Source organism: Phacochoerus africanus, chromosome 3, assembly GCF_016906955.1.
Source record: "Phacochoerus africanus isolate WHEZ1 chromosome 3, ROS_Pafr_v1, whole genome shotgun sequence".
Classification (NCBI taxonomy): Eukaryota; Metazoa; Chordata; class Mammalia; order Artiodactyla; family Suidae; genus Phacochoerus; species Phacochoerus africanus.
Window position 1 is genome coordinate 3,296,980 of NC_062546.1, and position 24,896 is coordinate 3,321,875.

General features: G+C 53.0%; 1 protein-coding gene across 1 annotated transcript in view; it reads right to left on the reverse strand.

Moving 5' to 3' along the window:
• The window catches only part of PHACTR3 (phosphatase and actin regulator 3), a 111,453-nt gene that overhangs the window by 22,531 nt on the left and 64,026 nt on the right, over nt 1-24,896 (reverse strand). The window contains exon 9 of the mRNA XM_047770540.1: nt 19,520-19,673. Within this exon, the coding sequence (XP_047626496.1) occupies nt 19,520-19,673 (154 nt within the window). The remainder of the gene's footprint in view (nt 1-19,519; nt 19,674-24,896) is intronic.

Below are 24,896 nucleotides of genomic sequence, written 5' to 3' on the forward strand. Positions count from 1 at the left end.
CTCAGGCAGATGGGGCCATGTGCCTGGGTTCCCTCAGCCAGGTGAGCTCAAATCTGCCAGGCCACCTGCTCCCCTGTGCGTGGGATCTGTGTTTTATTGGTACCGAAGGGGGTTTGTTGTTTTGCCTTTTCTCACAAAACATGCTGTACTTTCCTTGACAGACTCCCAAGCAACCAAGAGAAACAAAGAGCAGCCGACCCCACGAAGGACGCGAAGGCCAGGAGCTTGCGCCACTTCAATAGACACCAGCGAGGGGCCTGAGCACCACCCACGGGGGGTCACGGAGCCCTCCCCCCCCCCCCGCCGCCCCCTCCCCCGCTGCATAGCACGCTCTCCATCAAAGACCAAGACTTATATTCACGTCCTCTAAGACTCCGATTTTGGCAAACTTTTCCCGACTTGGAAGCGCTGTTTTCTGTTGCCCAGGTACTTCCATCTAAAAGCAGGGCAGCAAGACCTACCGCTGGAGCTGCCTTGCCCACCTCCGCAGCCTCGCAGGGCCACCGAGCGCCTCCCTGCAGGGTCGGGGTCTTATCTTGCCCTCCCCACAGACCCCACAGGGCCTGCTCACAGCCCTGCCCCATGGATCCCTTTTGTGTTTAGCAAGGGATCCTTGAAACCTCAGCTAAATAAGCCCCAGATGCCTCTTGACCTTGGCGGCTACGCAGTACTCAAGGCACTCACTCCCGCAGTGGAGCAGGGGGCTGTACCCAGATGAGGTCCCGGGGGCGGGGTTATCTGATAGAGCAGACGGACCTCAGTGTGCCCCGAGGCTTCTAAACAGAGGGAGACTGAAAGCCCCAGGAAGACGCCCTGGACTCCCTGGAGGCCAGTGGGAGTCAGCCAGGCACATCTGCTTCACCAAAAAAGGCAAAGAAAGCAGAGGAGCCGCTAAACACAAAGAATCCCTGCTCCTGGGATCTCAAAACCCTCTCAAGAGGGTTGTAGAGAGCTGTGCCCTGCACATCCCCACTGAGGGGTCGCTGGTACCCAACCATCACTGCACTGGGCGGGTCCTGAGCCGGACCTGCAGGGTCAGAAAGGTCCTGGCCCCGCCCCACCCTCAACCTGCCACCTCTTTGGAGGCTCCCTTCCTCTGGAGGCAGGAATCAGCCTGAAGCTCCTGACCCAACGTCAGACGTGGGCGTCATTGTCCTGGGAGTGGGGCCGCTGGTCCCCACGGAGGTGGAGAGCCAGTGTCTCCTAAGTGCTCACTTTGTATCAAAGAGGGACCGCAAAGATAATGGTGATGAACACAAAGACACAGATGAAGACGTTGCCAAGACGACGGCAAAGAGGATAACGAAGGAACTAAGGACAACAACGAAGAAGACAGACGGACAGAGACGAAGACGGGAAGCACAGAGAAGATGTTGCCGAAGACGGTGACAGTGATGAAGATGCTGAGAAAGATGTTCACGTTGGTGACGACAACGATGAAGAAAAGGATGATGAGGCTAAACTGTGGCCGTGGCTCTTTGCACAGGGTACCTCCCTCCGTCCTTGCAACAGGAGCTGGAGGATTACTGAGTGACCACGTGGCCCAGGTGCTAGGGATCAGAGGTACGGCGAAGGGGTGAGCGGCTCCTTTTGGGAGTGACAAAAATGTCCCAAAACAGACTGTAGTGATGGACGCACGACTCCACGGATAAACTAGAAGCCCTGGATCACATACTTTGAAAGGGTGAATCGTATGGTGTGGATATTGTATCTCAAACTATTGGAACAAATTTCCCGCCCCCACAGATCTCACATGTATTTGTTTTATTCCCTCGTGCTTCCTTCCTGCCGGGCACAATTCTAGGCATTTATGTGTCTTGTCTCTTTGCAGCCTTTCCGCAGCCCTAGGAGATGGGTTCTGTTGCAATTACCCCCATTCTACAGAAGAGGACCGTGAGGCACATGTCAGGGAGGTCACCTGCCTGTGGTCACACAGCTGGAAAACAGCAGAGCTGGGACAGGAACTAAGGTTCCCTGCCCAGAGTCCGCACTCTCACCACCACAGAGATGCTTCCTCTGATCAAGGTTAGAGCCAGGGGCGGGGGTCACACACAAGCTCTTCCTGAGCAGCACCTCAGAGGCCAGAGGAAGAGAAAGGATGCACCGGGCTGCACAGGGCACTGATGGTCCCAGTCCTGGGTCGTGATGTTTCCACTGGGGACCATCGATTCAGATTCTGAGCCATTGTTTTCCCTACGTTCATTCCGCAGTCAAAAGCCCCCGTTCTCAGCACAAACAAGATTGAGCTTCTCCTAAAACAAGTGACTTTGTTGTATCACAGCTGACAAATGGTGACCACCACCCCCCAGGCCAAATACAGCCCACAAACATGTTTTATGGGGTTCACCCTTTCTGTTTGTAAAATGTGAGTAGGCTTCCAACATTTAAATGAAGGAAATTTGGCATCAAAATAAACATTTCCAGTTTCTGTTAGAAAATCCTGCCCACACGGATCTGGCATCTGCAGAGGTGATACCCACAGTTGCTGAACGGCAGGTGGCCCCTGCCGCGAGGACATGCATGCCCCAACCTGCCACAGTTCCCACCTGCCCCAAGTCACTCTCAGAGCATTTGAGTTTGTGAGTCCTAGGAAATGAGCTGTGAGGACAGGCCGATGTCCTTCTGGAGCCATCGCCGTCCAGGGAGAGCTCCTCTCCTCTCCCCACAGAAGTGCTCAGGAAGCTTTGGGAGCTTCAACGTCCACCAGCCTTCCCTGGATGGAGAAGGGGGAGTTGGGCGGTACCCCTCCCAAAGAGCCAGGGGACCTGTAGCCTGGAGGTAGCCCCGTCTGGGCAGCTGGCCAGAGAACCATGATGCAACAGGAGGAACATTCAATCCCTGGCCTAGATGCATCCCAGAGACAGAAAAACCCCCAAATTAGCAACACCCACCATAGATCTGTAAGTTCACATTACCCGCAAGTACGCCTTGAAAGATCTACCTGAAATTGGTGGATAAATCAGGTATCTTAAGAATCTACTACCCACAGGAAGACATTTATTCAAAGCACATCTACTTTGTTGAACTACATTCTTACTGACTGTACCCTACCCCGGCCTGGTGTACTGGGTGTTCATCTAACCATCCAATATCCAACGCTATGTACCCACCGACCTATTCATTAACTACGTGATCATCTAATCATCGGCCTGCCCACCCCATCCACGCACCAGCCATCGATCCAGCCAGCCACCCACCCAGCCAGCTAGCCAGCCACCCACCCAGCCAGCGAGCCAGCCACCCACCCACCCAGCCAGCGAGCCAGCCACCACCACCCAGCCAGCGAGCCAGCCAGCCACGCACCCAGCCAGCGAGCCAGCCAGCCCACCAGCCAGCGAGCCAGCCAGCCACGCACCCAGCCAGCGAGCCAGCCAGCCACCACACCAGCGCACTATAAAGCCATCCACCCACCATCACCTATCCATCCACCCACCCACCCATCCATCTATCCATCCATCCACTCACCCATCCATCTATCCATCCAGCCCACCCCATCCATCTCCAACCCATCCCAACCCCCTGATCCATCCACCCACCCACCCATCCATCCACCTATATATCCATTCATCACACATCCATCCTTCCATCCATCCACCCATCCATCTGTCCATCCCCACATCCATCTGTACATCCACACATCATCCATCTATCCATCCGTCCTTCCATCCAACCATCCACACATCCTTCCATCCACCCACCCACATGTCCATCCACCCATCCATCCAACATTGCAACCACTTAACTGTCCATCTACCCACCTCTCCGTCTACCAACCCATCCATCTAACTAACCTCCCAACCACCCATCTCTCAATCTCCATCTATTCATCCAAGTTAACCCATCCATTCAGCAGTTGTTAGCTGGGCGCCTACCTTGCACCAGGCACTGTGGTGGGCACCGCAGATAAAACTGAACAAGTAAGATCCTTCCTTCAAGGAACAACTACTGCACAGGTGGAGGGTCATACAAACAATTCAGTGGTTCTGAACCGGGGAATGGTCCACGGACCAGCCTCAAGGAGTGACAGAGCAGGCTACCACAGGCAGTGGGTGCTGAGAGAATGACTCTGAGCTCGGCAGTTCATGTCCTTGCCCAGCTACTCACTGGCCACCAGCAATCCCGAGCCTCAGTTTCCTCGCATGCAAAACGGGAGGTGTCAGACCCACCACTCAGGAAGGGAGAGCCACCAGTCCTTACACGTGCAGACTGCACTAGACAAGTGGCAAAATTCCAGAAATCATGGGAGATATTATTATACCCAGTTTTATTTAGGCTTCCATCAAATTCTTAAATTCCCAGTCCCCAAAGGTGCATAATCACAGGCGTAAGCATCTACTTTGCAGACTGAGGGTTCGCTGTAAAGTGAGAGGCTGTCACACCTACACCCGCACCTCCCGCCTCGAGCACAGCTGTGCTTCTTCCTGCCGCAGGGGCCCCGCTATTAGTTTTCTGTTCAAGATCATCTCGGGCATAATGAGTTATTCGTCCTCTCATTACTCATCGTGGTTCTTCCGTCTACTGTCTGAACATCCCTCTGGAAGTTGCCCCACTGGTCACTTCAGAGACTGAGCAGGACAAGGTACCTTCACGTACCAGGACATTGAGTTCAGCCCTCTGAGGGTTCTCGTCATGCAGCCGGGCTGAGGCCGGGAGAACAGCGTGTGCCTTCCTCGTGGATGGCTGTTCAGTAACCATGAGCCTGTCTCCGCAGACCCGGCCTGACTCTGTCCAGCCGGGCCCCACGGACTGCAGCCCCAGCTCGGCTGCGAGACTCCACCCCCTAAGTGGGGGAGCCCTGGCCCGGCTCCTCCTCAGCATGTGAGAAAGGTCTCAGCCTGTCCCTTGTCCTAAACAGAAGCCTGGCCCCTGATGGGCCAGCCCAGCGTCAACAATGTCCCACAGCTTGAACCCTGCGGGCTTTCAGAACCGAGAAAAGTGGATCTCACTTCCTCCGGGGGGTTGCATTTAACGCTGCCCTGTTTCCCTAGATGGACGGGGCTTATTAAACCTGCTCTGTCCCCAAGAAAACAGCTGGCCACAACGTCTCCTTCTGCAGCTGTGATGGGAGGCCCGAGGGAGAACACTGCGGTAGGAAACGACCCCGTGATAAAAGGACCCACAGGACCCCGTAAAACTCCATGCTGGGTCTTCACTGCCCTTGGTCTTGAGCTGGCACTGCCTGTATCTGCCGTCCATTCAAAAGTGCCCGTGGAGGTCCTCCACGCAGTCGACGCGCGCCCCCTGTTTGTGGATCGGACCGCCGCTAACAGCGCCAGAGTCGCGGATGTGCCAGAGACATGCCAATAAGGGTCTGGACACAGAAGCTTCCGCGCACGCCTCCCTCCCTTCCTCCTGAGCCCCCTCCCCTGTGCCCAGCATACCGGCTCCGCCCGACCAGGCCCCCTCCTCAAGTCCTCACCCGGGGGGTCCTGCTCCTCGTCCTCCCCCAGCGGCCGAGTCCACTCTCTCCAGCCCCAGGGCCACCTGATGACATGCCTTTCCTGCAGCACTTCCAAGTCCACTGTCAAGGTCCCCACCTGAGCCCTCCCGTGCAGGCCGGGTGGCCCCCCTCCGCCACACCCCTGCGCATGACCCCTCCAGGGACCCTCGCTGCTTCTCAGTAGAGGCCGGACACGTCTATTCACCATTTAGGCCTATTTCTCAAGCGGCTGCTCAAAAATGGGAATAAACGGCACCAGGGCACATCGGATGAAGGACACAGGCAGGCTCTAGCAGCAGACAGCCCCTGACGAGGCACAGAAAGGGATCCAAAAGGGTGACCTCAGGCAGCAGAAAGTGTCACGCAGATAGCAGGGGATGACGAGATGCAGAGGGAGCTGGTGTGAGGCCAGGCCCCTGGGGAGGACAGGGGGCATTGAGGAAGGCTCTTCTGCCGAGGTGACACGAGCCGAGCCCGGAATGACCAGAGGCAGCTGAGTGCGGATGGAAAGCAGGGAGAGCCCAGCACCCGGCCCTGCGGAGCCCGCCCGCCTCCCCGGCCCGCCCTTCTCAGCCCCACCTCGTTCTCCGAGGGGCAATGCAGGGCAGGCCGTGGTAGGTTCTCGTGGCCCCTCTCTGTCTGGGACATCCTTGCACTCCAGTCTGACACCTGCACTGCCACCTGTGAGGCCGGCCGTCCAAACCGTGCTCCATGGCACCCCCTCTGCGGCCTGCACCCCCAGCTCAGCCTCCCTCCTGCCGGATTAACCCTCCCTCCCGAGCCCTCCACTTCTGTGTCTGGTTTGTATTTACTTTGGTGCGCATTTTATCAGGCACAGTGGGTGATCTAGATGCACCGCCGCCCCCCAGCCCCCAGCCCCTGTGCTCCCACAGGAAGGGAAGTCTGTGACTGGGGGCTGTGTCCCCAGGGGGCACAGAGGAAGCCGGCTGCTCTCCTGCAGTCACGACCTTCCCGGAAAGTCATTTACAGCATTGCCTTGTGTCACAGCAACCGTGCACAAGCCGTGGGGTAGGAAGGAGGCAGTATCTCCAAGGAATTCTAAGGGTGGCGGTAATAGCTGTTATTACCCAAGCACAGTCGGCAGCAGCTGTGCCAGCCCTGATCTAGGGGTGCCATGTGCTGAGTCCTCAGAGGCTACAATGTGGGCATCGGGGGGGGGGTCCCATGTCGTGCTGCGCATACAAGGCCCCACAAGATGCAGAACACAAAGGGAAGGCTCTAGGGCTGCCCATGCTGCAGCAGACAAAGGACCAGCGAAGGATGTGGAGGTTACCTGCTAGTTAGTTCTGAAGCACCAGAAACTGGACTGACACCCTGATGCTCCTTTCAGCACTATTCACAAGAGCCAAGACATGGAGCAACTGAAATGTCCATTGACAGAGGAGTGGATGAAGAAGATGTGGTACATATACCCAATGGAATACTACTCAGCCATAAAAAAGAACACAATAATGCCATTTGCAGCAACCTGGATGGAACTAGAGACTCTCATACTAAGTGAAGTCCGTCAGTCACAGAAAGACAAACAGCACATGATATCACCTATATGTGGGATCCAATTTTAAAAATGATACAAAAGAGCTTATTTACCAAACAGAAACAGACTCACAGATTTCGAAAAGCAAACTTTTGCTTACCAAAGGGGAACACAGGGACAGGGCTCCAGGAGGAGTTTGGGATTAACAACTACATGCTACAATATATAAAATAGGTAACCAACGAGGACCTGCTGTACAGCACAGGGAACTCTCTTCAATATTCTGTAATAACCAGTGTGGGGAAAGAATCTGAAAAAAGAATGGATCCATGGGTCTGTAACTGATTCACTTTGCTGTGCACCTGAAACCAATACAACAATCTGAGTCAACCGAAGTCCTAGAATCTAAAAAGACAGACAGACAGACATCAGATTGGGCTGTAGCTCATCCTGTGCCTCTGGCCCTGTGTGCAAGATGAGCACAGGATGCTCCTCAGCGGGGGAGCGGGGGGCCCTGGAACCCATGGTCTGGGGGCTCCTAACAGACGCTGGGACCCCGCTTCACCGCCCGGCCCCCTCCTCTGCAAAGCGGGGAGGAGGACCGTCCCTGCCCAACGCAGCAGCGGGCTGGAGACACGAGCAGCTGCGTCCCCGCCAGCGGTCAGGGTCAACCTCCACGATTCACTGCTGCAATTCACAGTGTCACGAAACCTGGCGTCGGAAGCTGGCTCCCCACCTCAACTGGCCCGAACTTGGCCAAAGGACACTTCTGAAAAGTGAGAGCCACTGTCTGCACAGGTTTGGGTACAAATGGGCCACAGAACAAAGGCCCAGAGGGACCAAGCCCACCCCCAGCTAGCCCAGCGCCACGTCCCCTTCACAGCCCGAGTGACAGCTTCTCCGGAAACAGTCTCAGCATGTTCCATCCGCAGGACTCAAAACAGACCTGCCCCCCCTGCAGCCCAGCCAGGGATGGAGGCTCTTGGCTGTCACGCTGTGTCCTGACCCTTCCCCCACAGACACTAAAGGGGTCACAGGGCTGAGACCCCACCACAGCAAGGCCTTGTCCCCAAGAGGCCATGAGTGATGGGGGGGCGCAGGCAAAGGTCAAGTGGGCGACAGCACTGGGGCCACTGGCAGAGGCTCAGAGGTGCAGGTGCTCTAAGGTGCCCCCCCAGGGGAGCTGGGAGGAGACAGGCAGTTAAGGACCTTCCCAGGGCCACGCAGCCCGGCCAGGCCCAGATCTACCTGCTCCGGGGACCCTGCTCCAGGGCAGTGCTGGATCCCGACCCACTCAGCAGTGGGTGCCTTGCGCCAAGGCATTTGCAGTGGTTCCCACGGCCTCACCTCCGATCGGGTGAAGGGCTGTCGACCTCATCGGCTGGGTGGGTGTGATGTGTCGAGAACAGCATCTCTGGGCAGAAGCAGCCCAGGTACCATCTGATACTGACAGGACTTTCCATCTCTCCACGAGGTCCCGAAAGCAAAGAACCAGGGAGGCTCGCAAAGTTAACAGGGGCATCTGTGTCTGTTCCCCAAGTGGCCTGGCCGCCACCCCCCTCCGCCAAGCAGAACCTGCCGACTGTGCACGAGCAAAGTCCACCGCTGGGCTCTGTGTTACCATCACAACACTGACCTTCCTCTAAATTCCATAGCATAACTCCCAGAAGCGCAAAAAAGGGTTGGTTAATCTGTGCAGACTGTCATCCTGGCTCTTCCTCTGTCCCCTTATTTTGAGTCACCTGGCTGCCAGCAGAGGATGGCAGGTAAAGCACCACCTGCCAGGGCAGGGTGTTTTCAGTCCATTATCAGTATTTATATTAGTGACGTATGAGGAAAAATTAATAATTAAAAGTTTTATTGTCATTTTTAATTGGGGATGAAAAGTTCCCTGTTACTACGAATTCTTTTTTTTCTTTTTGTCTTTTTAGGGCCGCACCCATAGCATACGGAGGGTCCCAGGCTAGGGGTCTCATTGGAGCTACAGCTGCCGGCCTACACCACAGCCACAGCCACATGGAATCTGAGCCACATCTGCGCCTTACACCACAGCTCACAGCAACACCGGATCCTTAACCCACTGAGGGAGGCCAGGGATCGAACCTGCATCCTCATGGATACCAGTCAGGTTCGTTACTGCTGAGTCACAACGGGAACTCCTGTTACTATGAATTCTTAATGCCTGCACTTACCAGTGAAGTTGAATTATTTTCATATATTTGTTTAGAAATTTCGCCCCCATCCTCTTGCACCAGGAATTCCAGGCTGTTTTTGCCCAGTGATCTGCCGGTTTCTGCTGAACACTGGGCTTCATTCTTGAATGATGACATTGTCTAATTCAGTGCATTTTTCTTCCTCTTCTTTTTTGCATTTTGGAACTGTGGCTCATATAAATAATCCACAGAAAGGAAAAAAAACCCACTGATGCATGGAAATAAACATTGCATGTAGCTTGATCTTAAAAGTAAAGATTTTGCAGCAGGACTAAAAGTCTGCTGATTGAGGGAGGGAGAAGCAAAGCTATAGAATGTCTGTCCACTCCCTACACACCAGGCCTCTGTTAAAAACCAACATTCAAATACTTCGTGGAAGCAGAGAAAGCCCTTCTGACATGATGTGAGGTGGCGAAATCGCTCAGGTGTGTGAAGAGGGGCCCCATTAAAAAAATATATATATATTTACTCACTTTTTTTGGTCTTTTTAGGTCCACACCCACAGCATATGAAAGTTCCCAGGCTAGGGGTCAAATCGGACCTGCCTACATTACAGCCATAGCAATGCCAGATTCAGGTTGCATCTGCCACCTACACCACAGCTCACGGCACTGCCGGATCCTTCATCCACTGAGTGAGACCAAGGATCAACCTGCATCCTCAGGGATGCCAGTCGGGTTCTTAACCTACTGAGCCACCACAGGAATGGCTACTCACATTTTTAGAGTTAACATCTAGAAATGGATTTGAAATGATGTATTGCAAAATACACACCCCAAAGACAAAATTAAGAGTTGAACAAATTAAAGCAATCCCAAGCAAAAAGAACCAACCTGGAGGCATAACCTGCTAGACTTCAGACTATACTACAAAGCTACCGTAATAGAACCAGTATGGCACTGGCACAAAACAGACACATAGGTCAATGGAATAGAAGCGAGAGCCCAGAAACAAACTGACCCCATAAAGTCAATTAATCTATGACAAAGGAGGCAAGAATACACAATGGGGAAAAGAGAGCATTTGCAGCAAGTGGTGCTGGGAAAACTGGACAGCCACTTGTAAGTTAAGGAGATTAGAACACTCCCTCACTGGACGTATACAAAAATAAACTCAAAATGGTGTAAAGGCCTAATTTTAAGACCTGAAACCATAAAACTCCTAGAAGAGAATGTAGGCAGAACCCTCTTAGACATAAGTCATAGCACTATTTTCTTGGGTCTGTCTCCTAAGGCAAAAGGAATAAAAGCAGAAAGAAATAAATGGGACCTATAATTAAAATCGTTGGCACAGCAAAGGAAACCATCAACAAGATGAAAAGACAACACACAGAACTGGAGGAAATATTCGCAAATGATATGGCTGACAGGGAGTTAACACCCAAACTATACCAACAGCTCATACAACTCAATATCAAAAAAATCAAACAACCCAATCAAAAAATGGGCAGAAGACGTCAATAGACTTTCTCCAAAGAAGATGTGCAGATGGGCAATAGGCACATGAGAAGATGCTTGATGTTGCTGTTTTTATTTTATTTTTGTTGGTCTTTTGAGCACCATGCCCACGGCATATGGAGGTTCCTAGGCTAGGGGTCAAATTGGAGCTGTAGCTGCCGGTCTACACCACAGCCACGGCCATGCCAGATCCAAGCCACATCCGCAACCTACACCACAGCTCACAGCAATACCAGGTCCGGAACCCACTGAGTGAGGCCAGGGATCAAATCTGTGTTCTCATGGATGCTAGTCGGGTTCGTTACCACTGAGCCACGGCAGGAACTCTCGAACACTGCTAATTTTTAGAGAAATGCAAATCAAAACCCCAATGAGGTATCACCTCACGCCAGTCCGAATGGCCATTAATTAAAAGTCCACAAACAATCAGTATTAGAGAGGGTGTGGAGAAAAGGGGACCCTCCTACTCTGTTGGGAATGTAAATTGGTGCAGCCACTATGAACAGTACAGAGGTCTCTTAAAAAACTAAAAAGAGAACTACCATATGATCCAGCATTCCTACTCCTGGGCATGTGGCAAAAACTCCAATTCAAAAAGATACATGACACAAGACTGGGAAGCAACCTACGTGTCCATCAACAGATAAATGGCTTGAGAAGACGTAAGATGTGATGTGTCCACACAGACAGACAGACAGACACAGACACACACACAGACACACACACACACACACACACTGGAGTATTATTCAGCCATAAAAAGAATGAAGTACTGACATTGGCAGCAGTGTAGATGGACCTAGAGATTTTTTTATTTTTATTTTTATTTTTTGTCTTTTTGCCTTTTCTGGGGCCGCTCCTGCAGCATATGGAGGTTCCCAGGCTAGGGGTCAAATCGGAGCTGTAGCCACCCGCCTACACCACAGCCACAGCAACGCGGGATCCGAGCCGTGTCTGCAACCTACACCACAGCTCACGGCAATGCCGGATCCTTAACCCACTGAGCAAGGGCAGAGATCAAACCCGCAACCTCATGGTTCCTAGTCGGATTCGTTAACCACTGCGCCACGACGGGAACTTCTAGAGATTATTAATGCTTAGTGAAATAAGTCAGAGAGAGAAAGACAAGCACGATATGATACCACTTATATGTGGAATCTAAAAAATAATACAGAAGTTTCCATCGTGGCTCAGCAGAAATGAATCTGACCATTATCCATGAGGATGCAGGTTCGGTCCCTGGCCTTGCTCAGTGGGTTAAGGATCCGGCATTGCCGTGAGCTGTGGTGTAGGTCACAGATGTGGCTCAGAACTGCCATTGCTGTGGCTGTGGGGTAGGCCGGTGGCTACAGCCCCAATTCGACTCCTAGACTGGGAACTTCCATATGCTGCTGGTACAGCCTTAAAAAGACAAAGTAATAATAATAATAATAAATAAAAATAAATAAGAAGTAAAAAATAATAGAAATGACTGTATTTACAAAGCAGAAACAGACTCCCAGACATAGAAAACAAACTGGTGGTTACCAAAGGGGAGAGGGAGAAGGGCAGGGACAAATTAGGGGGTTCACAGATACACACTAATCTATACATAAAGCAGATAAACGGCAAGGACCTACTGTGTGGCACAGGGAATTATCCCCACTATCTTGTAACAACCTATAATGGAGTATGATCTGCAAAGATACAGAATCACCAGGCTGTACACCGAAAATTAACACAATGTGGTAAATCAACTATACTTCAATTTACAAAAAGAATACTACCAGAGCTTCCGGAGAGCTACACTACGAAATGTAACGTAAGCGAAAGAATTATTATGTGGCATGATCAATAAATATGAGACTTCCTCTTTCCAAAAAAAGAAAAGAGTTGAGGAAATGAAGGCCAAGGTCGTACAACAGAAGGTCAAACACAGACACACAACCCAAATGACACAACCCAGCTGCAACAGGTAGAGGTACACTTGGCTCTGAGCTTCCTGGTGGGCAAGGCGAAATCAGAAACACACTTAACTACAAAATGTGCATTCTCCTTAAGACACTAACTGTTCTGTGGCATCTGTTCCACAGAAATACAGTTTGTTTTGATCCTGAGGCTCAGAAGACAGGGTCATGAAGAAGGGGACAGGGGGCAGCAGTGACACAGGAGAGAAGGGTTCTGTTAACATACAGATTCCTATTCACGGGATTGGAGCGTGGTCTGGGAATCTGCGTTTTCACGCTCCCTGGTGATCTGGATGGGCACTCAGGTGTGGGAAGTGGTGTGGTTCAGATGAGCAGCTACCCCTGGCCCCACCGTTAAGAGCACCCACCCTGGAGGGCTCTCGCAAAGCCCCAAGGAGGTAAGATGCACAGAGCACATAGCAGGAAGCTGGTACCCAGAAGGCATGAAATAAATGTTAGCAGCAACCATTTTTAATAACTTTGCTTTTCTGTCCCTCTTAGATGATGCCTACAAGGCTGGATTCCAGCCACCCAGGATGAGCTGGGCTCCTACCCAGCACTGCAGGTCGGGAATAGGGAAATTGGCGAATTATTTATCGGAATCTGTTATGAGGCAATCTTCCACGCTGTGCAATGAAGGCTCAAAACTTCCTAAAGCAGTGGCTTCCTTTCTAGCAACTGAGTCACTTTTTTTTCCTGCAAAGCCCAGGCCAACTAAGGTTTCTGTATTTTTCAAAACTCTGCATCCGCAGAACGGAGACCCTGCTCTCGGCCCTGGTTTTCCTGGGACTTCAGCTGAAAGAAAGTACCAGACTAAGGCTCGGTCCAGCCAGCCAGCCCTGTGCTTATAAGGCATGTCAGCCTCCACCCCATGCTCAGAGGCATCGAGCCTTCTCCTCAAGATTCTGCAGATTCCAAAGCAAGCACGGGGGATGGGAGCAGCAGCACACAACCTTTTTTTTCCCCCCTAGGAATTTGTGTTTTCCTGGAGCCCTGAATGGTGGCAGCCTGTTCTGGATGCAGCAGAACACCCTGTACGAAAGGACCAGCTCGAGGATCATTTAGGATGCCAACTCCCAGCTCCTGGAGGACACCACCGCTGAGCATTAATCAGCTTCCACGATGTGGTCCCCGGGCAGGGGGCACCCAAGGGAGATTTAATAGAAGGTTCGTGCATCCCTCCACTGTCTCCAGGCAGATGACACCGTGGTAACGGATAAGAACAATGTATCATCATGAACAGCTGCGCTTACACTCCTTGGCCCTCCAGGCGCAGCTCACTGACTTAGCCTGGCCTGCTGGGCGGCCTGCACCCCTGCTCAGGTGACAAGGGACCATACAGCAGCTGCTCTGCCCCTCTGAGCACCTCCTGTGGGGATGGAGGGACTGACCTGGAACCTTCCAAAGGGCCCTGGGAGGAAGGTGCTGCCAAGCACGGTGTCCAGGCCAGGGCGAGATTCAGAGGTGGTGGTGCTGGCCCAAGCCCACAGGGCTGTGACAGAAAGGCTGGGATTCGAACCCACCCATCTACATTTCCCCAAAGCCCGTGGCCGGCCGAGAGCCCCTCTCTGGATGTTTTCCCTAACTACAGGGTTAAAGACGTGAGTGAGGTATTTCGCTCAGAGGCCCAGAGTGTTGGCCGGAGGCCTGACTGCGCCCTGATGGAAGCCACACCAAGAAGAGAAAATGCAAAGCAGAGACTTAGATAAGCCAGGCACGGAGGCCACCTCCCAGGACCCCCTGCACCTGCGGCCCCGCCTGGTGCTCTCGGGGGACCGCCCTCGGCCTGATTCCCAGTCCGTGAGCTGTGTGATCCTGGGCAAGTTCTTTACCCTGTCTCATCAAGCCTTCGTTTTCTCGTCCGTATAACCAGAGACAATGACAACACCTACTCTATTGGTGCCTATGAAGGTGAAACAAAGGAAAGGAAGCAAAACTTACTGCTACCGCCCGGGCTCTGCACTTAAAAGAAAAAGCTGTCACCTGATCCCTTTGCAGTGCACTCAGATGCTGAATTATAATGCTGGACCCTTGAAACCCTTAATAACAACAAGAAGAAAGCTGTCAGACATCCTTATGGGTTTCCCCTGAGTGGTGGGCACACAATCAGTGGGAGTGTTCCAGTAAATTTCCAGGCCCAGAACTGCGGGTCAGTAACACTCTGCAGACACATCTCCACGGGCGGTAACGGTGAGTTGGGCTCCTGTACAGAAAGGCGGCGACAGTCTCCGGGGGCTGTAGTCCCCCACGCTGACTCCACCGGCACATGAATCTGCAGGGCCAGCGCAAAGACTCAGGGGACCCTGTGACCCCTGCGGCAGAAAAGCCCTAGAGGCGCCCCAAAGACAAACAGTAAAGGTCTGGAGATTAAAAAAATAAACAAACCGAAAACACCAACTGCACTTGAGGATACGGTGGATGGCGCGTCACCATGGCAACCAGAGGCTGAATTATTCAGCAAGTGATGGCAGAAGAATCTCTGAAAGGAGGCAAAACAAAGACAAAGGATCCAATTAAGCCTCGTCTGCAGGGAAACAAACTGCCATCCTGGGACGCGATTTCCCAACCACGGAACTCTCCGTGCCTGATTCTGGGGATACGTTTCCGCTTTTCAACACGATGACACACATCCAAGGAGCTACCATGTTCCAGCCCAAGGTTTAAAATTAGTTACAGACTCAGTGAGTGATGGAGGAAATCCAGACCAGGGGTCTGCGCTCTGGGAACCTCTGCATGAGGGGCCCTGGGAGACCCTCGGCCCTGGCTTCCAGTCACCCCACCTTCGCCCACCTCCCTCTGCCCTGGGAGGCAGGGTGTGGTCCCCAGAGTTCTCTGATATCAAGCGTCATGGGGATAATTTTGTTTTTCTTGAATCACATGTACTACCATGTTTTTCTTTCATTTTAGGGCCACGCCCACGGCATATGGAGGTTCCCAGACTAGGGGTCAAATCCGAGCTGCAGCTGCCGGCCTACACCACAGCCACAGCATTGCCAGATTCGAGTTGAGCCTGTAACCTACACACACCACAGCTCACGGATCCTTTAACCCACTGAGGGAGGCCAGGGATCAGACCTGCATCCTCATGGATGATAGCCAGATTCGTTTCCGCTGAGCCACAACGGGAATTCCTAATTTTTCTTTAGTTCACTCAATATTCTATTTTGAAAGAGAACTTGGTTTGTTGAGCAAATGGAAAACCATTCTGGACCGGCATGGTTAGAAGATAACTGCAAAAGTAATGCAGGTAAAAGTAAGGTTTTTTTTGGCTTCTGGGCAGGGAAAGATGTTTTAAAAGATATGAATAGTGTGAACCATAGCGCATCGGGGCTGTGAAATTTTGTCACCATTGGGCCGCTGCTCGTGTTCGTATGGTTTCACAGCTGTACCCACTCACCACGTGTTGGCTTTGGCTGTGTCAGGGCAACAACAGAGTTGTGTGGTCATAGCAGACGCAGTGGGGTCCCCAGAGCCGGAAATATTCAGTCTCTGGCCTTTCACAGAAAAAGTCTGGGGACACCTAAAGTATCTGATTGACAACCTGATGAACTTAACAATGAAACCACTTGCACAGCAAAGGAAAGCCAGAAGCACCTGACAGTACTGAGCCCAGAAGACAGAGGAGAGGGGAATCACACAGACTGGAAAGGACTGGAAGCTGCAATTTCCAGAGTAAACTCCTAAAATCATCACGAGAAAGAAAAACCAGGTAAAGTATATAAAAAGAACAGAAGAAACCAAAAAGAAACTAATAAACACAGAAAAAGAGGAGTTCCCATTGTGGCGCAGTGGTTAACGAATCCGACTAGGAACCATGAGGTTGCGGGTTCGATCCCTGGCCTTGATCAGTGGGTTAAAGATCTGGCATTGGTGCAAGCTGCAGTGTAGGTCACAGATGTGGCTCAGATCCTGTGCCACTGTGGCGGTGGTGTAGGCTGGCAGCTGCAGCTTCTATTTGACCCCTAACCAGGGAACTTCCATAAGCCACAGGTGCGGCCCTAGAAGTCAAAATAAAAATTTTAAAAAAAAGAAAAAGGAACTTTAATCTCACTAGAAACAAGAGACAGAGAACCCAGCTTCTGGGGAAGGCATATGCCAGCCACCTGATGACAACAAGGATACCGTAAGGCACTAAGCCCGGAGGGCCAGCACATCCCCTTGGCCATGGGATGGGCTTAGGGACCAGCATGTGATCCAAACTTGGCCAACAGCCCCTTGCATCCCCTTGGGCCAAGGTGATTGATTAAGGACTGGGTGCCTGCCCCCGGGCAAATGAATCAGACTCGATCCTGGAGCTTTTCCTGAGGAGGAAAGAGTACTTATCTTTCTGCTGCTCCTATGTAAGCCTGGAGCTTCTCAGGCCAGGACATGGAGTGGGACAGTCAAGAGAGTGAATCCATACAGAGCAAAGCAGAGTCCAGAAACAGCAATAGAGAAATTCCAGTCAATGCCATGTAGAGCACCTGGATCAAGCCATGCCTGAAGCATACACAAATGTTGTGAGCCCTAGTGTCCTGGCATGTCACTGTTATTCAGCAGATGGCCTGTGTACCAGTGAAAAGAAAGGGGACGTTTACAAAGAGGTGGAGGTGACAGAGAGGATCCAAACAGACCATCCATCATGACTCCAGCAGGTAGGCAGGAAGCTTTATTAACGATGCCCCCTTTCCCTGTGGCTTTTCCTTTGAGCTTCAGAATACCCAGGTGGACAGACAAGAAGACCAGCTCTTCTTCTTTATTTAAAAAACAACAACAAAAAAAAAAACTAAGAGCATCAGACCCAGGATGACCATGGATTTGGATGACTGAACGCAAGGCAATGTTGACTTAGGAAAATGAACGTCATTGGGTCCTTGGGGCTCTATAGGCCCTATAGCTTCTTCTTGGTACCTCCGCAGTGACTACTGTTGGGGAAGCACTGATTCTCCTGTTCTTCACTTTTCATGCCGGATCTGGGGGTCCAGAGAGAGGCAGGCGCTACCAGTCGTCAGCCAGTGCTGGGACTGCACTCCGGGGGTCCTGTCCCACCCTGACCAGAAGCCATCACGGCAGCCTGTGGTCCAGACCGGAACTGGGGGCCTTGCTCACAGGCAGAGGCTGACAGGGCCACCCTGAAGCATCAGCCATCAAAGTCCTGATTGTAGTGGCGGCACCGAGTCCCCCACGTCACCCTAGGACGTTGAGATGCTGCCCATCATCTCCCCTGGCCCAAGGTCACACACTCCTTGCACTGCACCAGCAACTCCCTGAGAAATCCAAGCACCATCCTGCCCAGTGTGGGCGAGGTCTGACCACAGGGGTCCATGCAGACACCCCACAGCCCACCAAGGACCCCCCCAGCTGCAGTGGGGGCCAGGGGCCAACGCCAGGTGTGACACACCCCACGTGGCTGCAAAGTGGGCGGTCCCAGCACCCTCAGGTTCCTCCCACATCTTTGCGACTACAGTGGCACCTCCCCAAGGGGGCCCCAAGGTACCTGAGGTGCCCGAGGAGGAAAGATCTCACAGTTACAGGACAAAGTCCCGCACCCCCTCTTGCAGAACCATGGGGGTTTAATTACATTAAAGGTTCTGACAAGTCCAGCAGCAAATAAATCGCTTGTGCGATGGTTTCCCCAACTCCCTTGACCATGGAGAGCCCGTTCACCCTGACGGCAGACGTCACACTAGGTGGGACATCCCTTTAGGAAATGCTTGTCCCCAGCCTTTTCTGCAGGGGAGCTCTGAGAGGTCACGCCTGTGGCAGGGCCTGACCTCCGTGCTGGGGCCCCAGTACTGTGCTGGCTTCCTTGGCCCTGCCCTTCCTACTGCCCCCGGCTGTGCTGCCTGTGTTCCAGCATCTCATCTGTACTGAGCCCCAGAGTGGGTACCAGCCGCACAGAAGAGGTCTGAGCCTGCTCTCCCGGAACTCGAGCTCTCAGGCGCGATCAGCCCCGCTACCCGCAGCCTATCTCCAGCAATGCCACGGTGCCCGCTCCTCATGCGAGTAAAAGCAGCCTTTGTTGAGGGACCAGATGCAGGGGGATAAGTGCTTGGTGGGTCCGACAATCTCACTGCCATCGGGCTGAGAAGTTCCGAAGGGAGAAGGTCCCCAACCCCGTGGAAATCAGGGGATTCATTCAAATCCTGCCCCGCCCGAGTCTGACCCAGGTCTGGGCAGTGCGGGGGGAGGCCTGTTCTGGGTTCAAAGCCACAGGTAACCACAGGCACCTTGACAGCCATCTGGGCGGTGGGCACCCTCACCACGCGAGCCGAGCCGAGGCAGGAGGAGGGGCTGCAAGGACCGGCCCCGGGCCTCCCCAGCCACCGTCAGCCCTGGGGGTTCCTGCATCCCTACCGGCGCCAGAGCCCTGCAACGTGCCTTCCTTACCGAATCCCCCCAAACTCACAATGACCGGAGCGCTTTATAGATGAGAAAACTAAGACCCGGGGAGGTAAGGCCATGGGCCCACCCCCACCCCAGGGGACACTTGGCAATGAAGATACACTTGGTTGTCACAGCTGGGGGGGGGCGGTGAGCATCTCCAGGGTAGAGGCCAGAGACGCTGCTAAATATCCTGCCACGCACAGGCCACCCAATCACAGAGTCAACCAAACAGCAGCAGCGCCAAGCCCGGGAGATCCGTTCCTCCAGGTGCGGCCACAGACCAGCAGCACCGGCAGCCCCGGGGCTTGGCCCAAACGCAGGCCTTATGAGATTTCTGTGTCCACTGCTTTCCCACTGGCCCCCAGGGGCATTCATCCATGTCTGGGGACAGCGTAGGCTGTCACAGGGGACGTAAGTTGCGGAGGCCAGGGAGGCTGCCCAGCATCCGACAGCGCCCGGACGGGGCCCACAGCGAAGAACCGTCTGGTCCCCAGCACTGACAGTGGTGATGGCGGGCGGGGGACGTTGCGGGGCGGGAAGGGTGGGGTGGCAGAGGGGTCTGGTCTCAGCCTCTGCCCGTGTCTACATAGGCTACTTACTTGGAGAGCTTCAGTTCAATCTGCTGCCGGATTTCCTGCCTCTCCTCGTCCGTCCTCCTGGGGAAGATGTTTCTGTCTTCTAGTTCCTGCTTGCTGGGCCGGTTCCTCAGCTTCACTGCCAACAGCTCCTTCTTGCATTTCCTCGGCAGGGTTCCTAAGAGAGCCGTTCAGAGGCAGAGAGAAGGCAGCAAGAAAACAGGTGTCAGTGAGGCGCTGGCTGTCAGTGTAGCCCCCCACCCCCCGCTGCAGGACAGAATCTGGACCCGAACGCCAGGGGCAGGTCCGGCAGCTGTGGTGCCTCCAGCGAATGGTGGGCAATGCGCCTGCCTTCCTAAAGCCCCCCACCCGCAGCCACGCCTGCCATGGGTGGGGGATCAATTATGCATCTGGGGTCTCCAGGGACAGACCTGGGTGGCACCTATTGCCCAGGGTGACTATCAATAGGTCCATTTTTCTTTCAAAAGTGTCCACGTTCAGATCAAAAATTACAGTTAACTTTACCCATAGCAGCCCTCCCCCCGACCCTCCCCTCCCGCCTCCCCCCCCACTGCCCCCCACCCCCCGGCCATGCGGGTCTCCTTTTGCGCCTGGAACATCCCAACTCAGGATCTCAGCACCGTGTCTTTCCATCGCCCGCCACCCTGCTCCGTTTGCACCACCGGGGCTGACCACCTCCTGAGCCCCGCCGCTGGCCTTGAACCCTGTTCTCAAGAGCCCAAGCGATTCTCCAGTCACCATCACCCGCCCTACGAATTCTCCCCTCATCTGGTCTCTTTCTCCCTCGCCAGTTGATCATTCGTCTCCTCCACTAGCCTTTGAGTCCAACAGGAGTCTGTTCTCCTGGTCCAGGAACAGTGCTGACATTGCAGGTTATCAAGGAATCCGGTGAGGCTGACATTGACCTCATCTCTCCACACGCCCAGAATCAGCCAAGGGACATCAGGGCGCGTGTAAGATCTCAAGGAACGATGCTTACATTGGTTTGAGCAGAAATGGGGGTTGGCTGCATTCGCGGGCAGAGGAGGGTCATTCTCCAGGGTGCCAGGAAATGGCTCTGAGTTTTCTGAATGAGGGAGTCGTGACATGCCCCCCCCCCCCCCCCCCGACAACCCCGCCACCAAGTGCAGATGACAACTGGCGAGAAACTCCAAAGTATAAGGTCGGTTGCGGTTTTGCAGTGTGGGGTTTTGCCGGTTGACTAGGGGTTGGGTTTAAATCTTGGGGCCCAAACCACCATCCAACAGGGCCATGCACGCAGGTGGAGGCAAACTTCATTTCTTAAGAAAAACGACTCCCCAAGAAAGTCAGTTTGTGTGGGATGCAGAATACACAGCAAGAAGTATATCTCTAACATGCCGGTTGAGCAGGAATTTGCCATAAAGATATTAACAGTTGGACTTGGGAGTTCCCGTCGTGGCACAGTGGTTAACGAATCCGACCAGGAACCATGAGGTTGCGGGTTTGACCCCTGCCCTTGCTCAGTGGGTTAACCATCCAGCATTGCCGTGAGCTGTGGTGTAGGTCGCAGACGCGGCTCAGATCCTGCGTTGCTGTGGCTCTGGCGTAGGCCAGCGGCTACAGCTCCGATTCGACCCCTAGCCTGGGAACCTCCATATGCTGTTGGAGCGGCCCAAGAAATGGCAAAAAGACCGAAAAAAAAACAAAAAAAACAGTTGGACTCAACTGAGGCTTGGATTTCTCATGTGAACCTGTTTGCTGTGTTTTATAGAGAAAGAGAAAAATAATGACCCCCCAAACCATTTCAGCAAGGGCTCCAGCCTGATTTTGTTTTAATAGCATTCTAAACGATCAGAATGCCGTGTTTATAGAGTCATGAAAAGCTTGAAGCAGCCACATGCATTGTTCAGTTGGTCTTTCCTGCGTGTTCTGGGGGAAACTGGAAGCTAAGCTGGCGTTTAGCAGTGGGTGGGGCTCTCGAAGTTCTCGGGACAAATCCCTTGTGACTGTCAAGGGTCTGATGTGTGGCGAGAAGGGACTGCCATTTTCGGACAAGCGTAATACGCTTCACCATAAAACTACACCGGGTGGGGTTTAATCTTTTCAGCTTTTGATAAAGAACATCTTTAAGCCCACTGCAAATGTCTCAGGCTTTTTGCCATTACTCTAATCATATTTGCTCTTAAGCGGAGAAAGATCCTCCCACCAGAGATTTCCAGAGGTAATGGGAATTCATTCCGCATGAAGCCTCTGGGCTCAGAGCAAGGAATTCTCCTCTGCTTGTTAATCCAGCCTCTGTGACCACAACATGAGCACCCGGTAGGGCCACACTGAAAGCTCCTGGGGCGTTCCCATCATGGCTCAGCATGTTACAAACCCGACCAGTGTCCGTGAGGATGAGGTTCGATCTCGGGTCTCGCTCAGGGGGTCAGGGATCTGGCACTGCTGTGAGCTGTGGTGTAGGCCGGCAGCTGCAGTTCCAAATGGACTCCAGCCTGGGAACTTCCATATGCTGCAGGTTCAGCCCTAAAAAGCAAAAAAAGAAAAAAGAAAGAAAACTCCTGGGCTGTCAGTCTTCCCGAGGCATCAGGTTACTAGATTTTGCTACTTAAAAGCCAGAAAAGGACATTTCCAGACAAATAACTTAAAATGAGGGCTTTTCCATGAACTTGAACGGCACTTCTACCCACATGACAGAATTAACCTAAATGAGCACGTGACCCAGAGCACATGTCTACCACACGCAGGATGGGTACAAGCTGAGAAATGGGGGCCAGGAAACTTCCTGTCCCCACGGGCAGGGAGCAGACCGCCCTCTCCCCAGATGCTCCCTCAAACATGCTTTGGGCCCAGAAACCACACTTCTAAGAGTCTGCCTCCCAAAACAAAGGCGACAAGCACCCCAACACATAGTATGTTCATCCAGCCTTATTTATGAAAGGAAAACATTAAACAGCCAGAACTTCCAACAAGACAGCCCTTGTTCAAAGAAGGTGATTCTGTATCATCTGAGAATTGCGAACTAAGAAGAACGAGGGTACATACGTCACTGAGGGACAAAAAGACATTCAGGACGTGTTGCTAAGAGAAGCAACTTGGGAGTTCCCATCGTGGCGCAGTGGTTAACAAATCCGACTAGGAACCATGAGGTTGCAGGTTCGGTCCCTGCCCTTGCTCAGTGGGTTAACGATCCGGCGTTGCCGTGAGCTGTGGTGGAGGTTGCAGACGTGGCTCGGATCCCGTGTTGCTGTGGCTCTGGTGTAGGCCGGTGGCTACAGCTCCAATTCAACCCCTGGCCTGGGAACCTCCATATGCCGCGGGAGCGGCCCAAGAAATAGCAACAACAACAACAATAACAACAACAACAACAAAAAGACAAAAGACAAAAAAAAAAAAGAGAGAAGCAACTTGTAGGAAGGATGTGTATGATGCATATCAATATACCTGTATATGTGCCTGCATCTCATATTGTAAGAACATATAGTCTTATAAACTGGCAACAGAAATGCCAGGAATTGATTTTACTTATTAAGCTTGGTTGTCCGTACTTTATTTTTTTTATCATAAACACAGTTTCCTTGGATAAAAAGTACTTATTTAAAAAGAACGAACTGGAGTTCCCGCTGTGGTGTAACAGGATGGGCAGCGTCTCCAGCGCTGGGACGCAGGTTCCATGGGGCCCGGCACAGTGGGTTGAGGATGCGGCGTTGCTGTGGCTGTGGCTCCGATATGATCCCTGACCCGGGAACTTCCATATGCCGCAGGATGCCCCAAAAAACCAAAAAAACAGAAAAGAAAAAGAAGGAACTTTGTGGAGAGAGGGTGAAGAAGTCACTGCACGATTCAACAAGGAAACTGCAAAAATCATCAGGCTCTTTTTCAGAACTCTGTGAAGTAACCCCAGGGCTGCAGCACAGGGAGTATTTACTCAAGAAAAAATAGGCTGAATTTCAGTAAGAAGGTGTTGCTCCGTCCAGCCGCCTGCCCCTCTCTCCAGCCCCACAGCAGCGCTGAAGCAGTCTGCTCTCTCATGAAGACCAGGGGCCTGGAAGCCCCCAGAGGGAAGGGAACGGGCCTCTGACCTGTCACTGGAACCCTCAGGTCCCCACTGCGAGGCCGCCTGCTTTGAGTCTGACCCAGAGCTGGCCCGGCGGGAAGGGCCCTCTCCCAGGGGCGTTGCTCCAGAACGGTAACGGCGCAGGACCCTCATATTTCTTGACACCAGTCTTGCTCAATAGACTGGAGAGTTCTTTCCCGGCAAAAGCCAATAAAAAGCAATGCACAGGGCAAAAAATTCAGTCAATTAAAAGGAAGACCTTGATGTTACCAGAGCCAGTTCAAGTGCAGCCAATGCTGCAGAGATTTTCCAGTGCACAGGGCTCAGGAGGCAGGGTGGGCAATGCTGGCTCTTCTCCCAGGACCCAGCGCAGCCCAGACAGCTGCTGACCTCAGGGCTCGGGCTCCACCTCACCAAGTGGGGGGCAGGCTCCCGGGCTCCACCCAGGCCAACCCACCAGCAAGGGTGGGACTCAGAACATCCACGCTCTTCCTTGTGAAAGGCTCCCTTCTCTCTCCCCACACACCACACTGGCCAGCGTCCTCCCACCTCCATGGCCACATCTCAGCCGTCCGCTGGCTCTTCATCACCTCCCTTCTGGATGTGGGTGCACCCAGGACTCAGTTCTCAAACCCCTCTGTCCACACTTGCTTCCTAGGGGATCTCCAGCCCATGACACCACAAGTCCACTGCTGCGGGCTCCGAAGCTCCCTCTCTAGCCATGTCCTCTCTCCTGAATCTGCACCACATCTTCTGCTCCCTTCAGGAGGTCTCCCCTAGGGTCCCCTTGAGGCATCTCAAACTCAGCCCTTCCCACAACTGAGCTCCTCTTTTCCTGCTGAAGTGCCAACAGGTTAAGCGACAGAGCCAATATGCATACCCAGGGCTGACCCCGGCATCCACACTCTTGGCTGTGACCCTCACGGATCTGCTAAGTTCAGCAAGGCACCATCTATAATGCGCCTGTCACACACCTGGCCCCCAAGAGCAGAAACCAGGAGGCACACCCCGCTGAGCTCGCTCAGGGGAGGGAGGCAGACGTGAAAACAAGCACCTGGAATGATCTGAAACTTGTCATGTGTGTTCCTCTTGCTCATCCTCCCAACGCATCCTAATTGTCTGTTTGTGTGGCTCTTCCCTAACCGCAGTCATTATCCAAGCTCGAAACATTTCACGCAATGGAGGAAAACAAATCTGATGAGCTCATCCATAGAGAAGACTCTGCCTTGCTCATTCTTCCCCTGAACAAACTCGGAAAATGTCTGCTGAATTGCACACGGCAGGGAAGAGCGAATAGGCCACGTGGGGAAGGGGGCTTGAGGTCACCATCAAGGAAGGCTTCCTGGAGGAAGCAGCCTCTGA